This window comes from Tetrao urogallus (genome assembly GCF_951394365.1).
Source record: "Tetrao urogallus genome assembly, chromosome: 6".
Lineage (NCBI taxonomy): Eukaryota > Metazoa > Chordata > Aves > Galliformes > Phasianidae > Tetrao > Tetrao urogallus.
The window spans coordinates 20658907-20666526 of record NC_136819.1 but is presented as its reverse complement, the minus strand read 5'-3'; the positions used below and the strand labels follow the sequence as shown (position 1 = coordinate 20666526).

The window sequence follows — 7620 nt, the reverse complement described above, 5'->3', positions numbered from 1 at the left end:
AAAAGAAAGTGCTGTTTTTTTTTAATATGTTCCTTCTTACACAAGGAATCTCACCACAGGATATTAGCCTCATGCAAAACTTGCAGGTTGGAAGTGAGGATTTTCAAGAGGTTGCCTGGCATAGCTTCTGCTGGCCAAGGTGACTTTTTTATATCATCAGATCCTCTGTACTTCAGTCCTGTATTCAAATAAAATGTTTTTATCATTATTGTCTTTTTTAATCCATGGAGCATGTGTGTATTGATGGAAAAAGAATTTCTGAATAAAGGAGTGAATTAAGAGAATGACGGGAGATGGTGAATCAAGAAGTTGGAACAGGAAAGAAGTGCCTTGCAGGTCTTGCAGTATCGGTTGAAATGATTGGCTTTATGGAGGCTGGCAAAGCAGTTGAGCATAGTTTATGCATGTGCTGGTTGACGTTGAAGACATCTGCTCTCTCAAGTTTGTTATGCTTTTATATGCTTAGTAGTGTTTGCTACACTTTCTTGTTTCATCCAGTAGCTTGTCTAATCCTTCAGGATATCCCATGTACAGGAATGAGAGTACATAGTAGCAAAAAGAAAGGTAGAGAAGTCCTATGCCCTGTTGCAAAGCTGGCCTTTAACAGCAAATGCATACGAGACAAAACATAAAACAAAGCTGCAGCTCTACAATCCACATGTGCTTACCCAGGCCACGCTAGCCATATAAGAACAACAATCAGTTCTGAAGCTTGATAGAGCAGGCTGAGTTCTTCTCTCAGTTACAGTGAAGACAATAATGTTGTCCCAATGCAGTAGAAGAATAATTTGATGTGGTTATGCATCTGTTTTGTTACTGATTAGTGGAGTCACTAAGGGATAAGTTTTAGAAGAGTAGAAAAAAATGAGGCAGGAAAAATGATAAACCTGCACAATAAAACAAAACTAGGGACAAAAAATACAGGTAAAATATTAGGAGCTATCACAGAAGATGATTAATAAATATTCAGCATCAAAATTCATAGATCACAGATTTTAACTAAGGAGCCTGAAATCAATATTAGATTCATTGATGTCTGACCACAACAGGCAAATTCCTCTTCATGGAATCCTTTTCATCCTCCTTTTTACAGATAGTTTTACTGCAGTGGATTTTTTATTTAAGAAAACTTGTCTTTTAGTATGCTTCAGTGATTACTTTAGAAATGTTTATCCCTATATTTAACAAGCAAAAGCTTGGGATAGGGGTAAAGACACAAGAGCATCTTCTGAATGACCCTGTAAGCCCACATAAAAACAAAGGCATTACAGCAGCCACCCCTCATCAGAGTCTAGTATGTCACCCTAAACCCATGAAGCCAATGGTCAGGAGGGCTGTTATTGGCAAAAGGAAGGAAATGAGAGGCAGGAGCACTGTAACATCTGACACTACAGCCATGGTGTTCTCCAGAATCATATGACAGAAGTTAAGCCACAGAGAGGGAAGTTCAGTGACTTGTTCAAGGTTGCAGAACACATTAGTTTCATGAATCTTTCATACCAAGATTGATGTTTTATAAATAACACTTACAGAGCAAATCAAACAAACAGCCCAGATCTTCCAATTTCCATTCACAGGTATCTGTTATTGGCTTTTTCTCTGCAGTAAATTATTAAATGTGAGATGAGAACTCTTGCCAGATCTGAACCATTGTAACAAGTTCAAAAAAATGCCTAAATGAATTCTCAAAACATACATTGTCTGAATATATAATTAGAGAGTCTTTCATTAAATGAATTGCTGTGAGATGCAGGTTAGTATGTATTCTTTACAGAAAGATAGCTTCTTCAAACAAAATGAAACAATTCAGAGCCTGGAGTCAAAAACCTTTGCCTTTTAGTATTTTATTTTACTGAATACATGTATTATGTATCAGAGTGCTCTAGGTTAGAAATATGCTCCAAGCTTGCTGTAATTTATAAGACTTCACTTTTGGCTGATTTATAGGAAATTTCATTAATCTCTACAGCAGAGGGACCTTGTAGAAAGAAGCAGATTGAAAGTTAACTGAAGGCTAGGGGCTTGAAGAATTACCACAAATGAATCAGTACTGAAAGACTTAGAATGGTAATGATCATTTTTAGTGTAAAAATCTTTTTCCTCCTTACAGTAAGATCTGTAGGATTTTTTCTTTAAGAGATGCTAATGAAATTGTCAACCCTGCAGGTACACATATTTTTCAGCATTTAAATGGCTATTCTTATTTCTGTGCTGGGCACACATATACTAATGAGTGTTTCTCTGCTGCTGGTGCCAAACAAAAGAATTGAAGAGGAAATATCGTGAATTTGGTTGATACTGTTTAATGATAGGGAAGAACTGGTGCTCAGTGTGTTTCTTTTGTATTTTGTGATTAAAATCTAAAATAGGGAGATACTGCCCTAACATTTCCATGATCTACTACATTTAGTATTAAAAGTTTTATTTTTATTTAGACTCTAATGTAGGAACTCCATTTATAATGACAAACAATTTCACCCATTAAAAAATACAGGAATTGTCACTCCCTCTTCATATTATCTGTTGTTTGAATTTATTTATAATGTGTTAAGAAAGTTGAAACCTTAAACATTCATTATTATTATCTTATTTTTTCTGGGGGGATGAGGGAGGTGCTTGCCACTTCTTTCAACTCTCTTCTTGATTTAGAATATTTCTTTTAAGTATGGAGTGCTGTTGAAATTGTTATCTGCCTCTGTCATCATATCACATGCATTATACTTTAGAATGAGAAGGAAAAGTCTGGACATTTCTTATCTCATTGTGAATTACAGCTAGCATAACTGTACAGGAACTGAAATATTAGACTTTGCATAGCTATTTGTGCTACAGTTTGATTAAATTGGTAGAGCTGTGTGAAAGAACTTGAGAAGTCTGTCTTTATTTAGAGAGCACATTTAAATATTTGGGATTAATTTAATGTCCTTCTTCTCCCTTCTTTCTTTCAGACTATTCAAACTCCAGAAGGACCAACACTAGATAAATTATGAATGTTGAACAAGATGACCTTACATCCACAGCAGATAATGATAGGTCCTAGGTTTAACAGGGCCCTATTTGACCCCCTGCTTGTGGTGCTGCTGGCTCTTCAGCTTCTTGTGGTAGCTGGTCTAGTGAGGGCTCAAACTTGCCCTTCAGTCTGCTCCTGCAGCAACCAGTTCAGTAAAGTGATTTGTGTACGGAAAAATCTGAGAGACGTGCCAGACGGCATCTCCACCAACACCCGGTTACTCAACCTACATGAGAACCAGATCCAAATCATTAAGGTGAATAGCTTCAAGCATCTGAGGCACTTAGAAATACTGCAGCTCAGCAGGAATCACATCAGAACAATTGAAATAGGGGCCTTCAATGGTCTGGCCAATCTTAATACTTTGGAACTCTTTGACAATCGTCTGACCACTATCCCAAATGGAGCTTTTGTATACTTGTCAAAACTGAAGGAACTTTGGTTGAGAAACAACCCCATTGAGAGCATACCCTCTTATGCTTTTAACAGAATCCCTTCTCTCCGGAGACTGGATCTGGGAGAATTGAAAAGGCTTTCATACATCTCAGAAGGTGCCTTTGAAGGTCTGTCCAACTTAAGATATTTGAACCTTGCCATGTGCAATCTGCGAGAGATTCCTAACCTCACCCCACTTGTAAAACTGGATGAGTTAGACCTTTCTGGAAATCACTTGACTGCCATCCGGCCAGGTTCCTTCCAAGGGTTAATGCATCTTCAGAAATTGTGGATGATACAGTCCCAGATTCAAGTGATAGAAAGGAATGCTTTTGATAACCTTCAATCACTTGTGGAGATCAATCTGGCACACAACAATCTAACACTACTGCCTCATGACCTGTTCACACCACTTCGTCTAGAAAGGATCCACTTGCATCACAATCCTTGGAACTGCAACTGTGATATCCTTTGGCTCAGCTGGTGGATTAAAGACAAGGCACCCTCTAATACTGCATGCTGTGCCCGTTGCCACACACCTCCCAGTTTGAAAGGAAGGTACATTGGTGAGCTGGACCTGAACTACTTCACGTGTTATGCTCCAGTCATAGTGGAGCCACCAGCAGACCTGAACGTCACTGAAGGCATGGCTGCAGAGATGAAATGCCGGGCATCAACCTCCCTGACCTCTGTATCTTGGATTACTCCAAATGGATCTGTTATGACACATGGGGCATACAGAGTTCGGATTGCTGTGCTCAGTGATGGCACATTAAATTTTACAAAGGTAACTGTGCAAGACACGGGTTTGTATACATGCATGGTGAGTAACTCTGTTGGGAATACCACAGCTTCTGCCACACTGAATGTGACTGCCCTGGATAACCCCGGCTATACATATTTTTCAACTGTCACAGTGGAGACTGTGGAACCTTCTCAGGATGAGGCACAGACGACAGAGCAGGTTGGGCCCACACCAGTTACCAACTGGGAGACCACTAACATGACAACCTCACTCACTCCACAGAGCACAAGATCAACAGAAAAAACGTTCACCATTCCTGTGACGGACGCAAACAACGGGATCCCAGGAATAGATGAGGTTATGAAGACTACTAAAATCATAATTGGTTGTTTTGTGGCTATCACTCTCATGGCTGCTGTGATGCTGGTAATTTTCTACAAAATGAGGAAACAGCATCACCGGCAAAACCATCATGCTCCAACACGGACTGTAGAAATCATAAATGTGGATGATGAGCTTACAGGTGACACACCCTTAGAGAGTCACTTGCCCATGCCAGCAATTGAGCATGAGCACCTAAATCACTATAACTCTTACAAGTCTCCTTTCAACCACACAACAACAGTTAACACAATAAATTCAATACACAGTTCAGTGCATGAACCGTTATTGATCCGAATGAACTCAAAAGACAATGTACAAGAGACTCAAATCTAAAACGTTTATGACATTATGGGGTGGGGGTGGGAAAAACAAAATATGGTTTATAAAAAAAATGACACAAATGACTGGGCTAAATCTACTGTTTCAAAAAGTGTCTTTACAAAGAAAAAGAAATTTATTTATTAAAAATTCTATTGTGATCTAAAGCAGACAAAATTATGTGTATTCCTCAGAACCTCTTTTTGCTGCACTTATTTACCCTCCTCCTCCCCTTTTTAATTCCCAGCCAACCCTGGTTCCCATTTGCCATATTTTTCATAGGAGATCTTGATTCCGTACAGGAACTGGCGTAGGAAATTTTGTAAGAATTCTGTTACACTTTGGGAATTTTTATGGTGAATACTAGTGGTGAGATTCAGTCTATTTTGTCACTTCTTTTTCTCTTTTTTTGTTTTCTCATGCCCTTTATGAAATTATTCAACAGGGAATGGAATATTAGCAGCAACTTTACAAGTGAGCAAACATACAAGCAAAACTTTTTTTCCTCCGTGTAATGATTTGATTATTTGCTCTGTATTTACCAAAAGGAGCATTCTGTGAAAAAAAAAAAAAAAAAAAAAGGAAGAAAAAGTAAAAAATAAAATAAAATTAATCTACTTGTGAAAACCTATAAAACCCATGATCTTTTAAGCAGTTCTAGAATCAGAATTTGTAGTTCAAACACTATACTAAGATTATAAATAAAATACTGTTTTTTTTTCTGTACTTGGATATAGTTCATTTTTAGTGTGGCTTTAAAGATCAAAAGCTTGTTAAAATTCTTACAACATTCTGCTTTGATGGTCCAAAAAATAATTGCGTTAAAAATAATAGTTAAAATATTTTGGATCATTACTGAAGAATAGCACCGTTTTCATTTTAGTGTACATAAGCAGCACACTAGCAAATAAGCGTTGCTTGAATTTTAATGCAAAATTATGATTATTTTCTTCTCATGGTGTTATCAGTTATGTTTTATATTACAATATGTATTCCACAATATCAGGAAAAGTTATACAAAAAGTTTCGGGTATCACTGAATTTATTAGACAAAGGTGAAAACTATGTTCTTTTTTTGTTTTGTTTTTTTTTTCTTTGCTATCTATATTTCTCAGTCAATAAGAAAATTCATTTTCTTTTCATTGCATCAAAGCTAGTGGTTCCCACTTTAGTTGTTGTGGTAATTCTAGACATAAATATGAAATATGTTTAGATATCCATAAGATCTATAATCAGAGCTGTATCTCTATGTACAAAATTAAATCAAAATTTGAAGTTCTAACTAAGAGGAAATCCAAGAATTTTGATTAAAAACTAACAAAAAAAATCAGAAAGAACAAACTTGGCCAAATCAGAAGAGAAAGGGTTAACATGACTTGTATGACAGTTAGATTGCATATAGCATAATCAGCCTATTTGAATTAAAACTCAGACTTGTTTGCCAATAGGAAGTGTACATCCTTTTCGATTCTGTTTATGTACATCTCTTGATTTAGCTTGTTGTTGTAGAATGGAGTATACCTTGTATGTTGAAAGCTAAAAGGAAGTTTTTGCATAAGGAAAAAAGAGATTCAGGACATTGTATTCTTTCAAGTGCAGAAGTTCTTCCAAATTAAACTATTTTACATATTGGCAACAAAGTAGAAGCATTTTAAAACAATTTAGGTTAAGAAAAAGAATCATGAATTAAATATCAGTTTTAAATGTCTTTTCACTGATTTCTGCATTTATCTACTCATACTTTTGAGATTCAGAATCCCGTTCCAGGTGAATAATGTACCTAATTCCTAACAAAATCTCTTTGGGCTGTTCTGGTATGCTACAGCATAATACAGAAAAAAGATCCTCCTGAACAGTGTACTTCTATTCCCTAAAATTAAGGAGGAATATCTGCCAGACAGGTTTAGGGGGTAAATATCTCTCTTTGGATGCACACTTCTCAAGGTTGCAAGGGAATGTTGCAAGAATGCCTGATTTTAAAAGGACACTGAAGGTATGTGACAATGAATCACACTCTGCAAGGAGTCTGATAAGTATAATACAGAACGAAACCCAAAGTTCTATAATAATCTCAAAGAAACATTTGGCAAGACATTATCCTTTGATGTACTACATGAAAAATAATATCTACTCTTAGAGAATTTTAATAGAGGACAAAGGTGGACCTGAATGTAAAATGCTGAAGTAGTGATTCCTCTCTTTGCCTACTTCTTCAAAGTGCATTACAGAGTTTTATTGCTGATTTCTTTTAAGCATTGTGATAAATTTTGTACAGAAATACAAATACATAGCTATTTGTACTTTGTCCATCCTTATGGTTACCAATATTAGGTCCATAGTCAATGCTTATCTGACAATTGAAAAGATTGTTTGCAGAAATCCTAAATCAACAGGTTCATGTTAAGAAATGATGGCTACTATTTAATAGCCATTTTCTAAAGCGCTTATGGTCACCATGGTTTTATAAACATGTAGTTTTTACTAACTCCTGCAGGTTAGGTTTTGGAGGTTTTGGAGCAGGACACAATATCAGTGACAGTAATACGGTAAAGTAATGCAAAATAACATCTGTGACTATTTAAAACAACATATACATTCTTATTAAGTATTAATCAGGTTATATTGGCTAAGTGAATAATATTAAAAACAATCAAAAAAGCAATATATTCCCATGTGCTTATTATAGGGATAAAGAAAAGGTATTTTAGTATGTTTGCTTGGGATAAGA

General features: G+C 36.2%; 1 protein-coding gene across 1 annotated transcript; it reads left to right on the top strand.

Moving 5' to 3' along the window:
- Nucleotides 1–2990: 2990 nt before the first annotated feature.
- On the top strand, nucleotides 2991–4907 carry LRRC4C (leucine rich repeat containing 4C; the record flags this gene model as incomplete). The annotated part of the gene is made up of 1 exon (XM_079536822.1): nucleotides 2991–4907. The coding sequence occupies one exon, from the start codon at nucleotides 2991–2993 to the stop codon at nucleotides 4905–4907; it is 1917 nt and encodes a 638-aa protein (XP_079392948.1).
- Between the last annotated feature and the right edge of the window lie 2713 nt (nucleotides 4908–7620).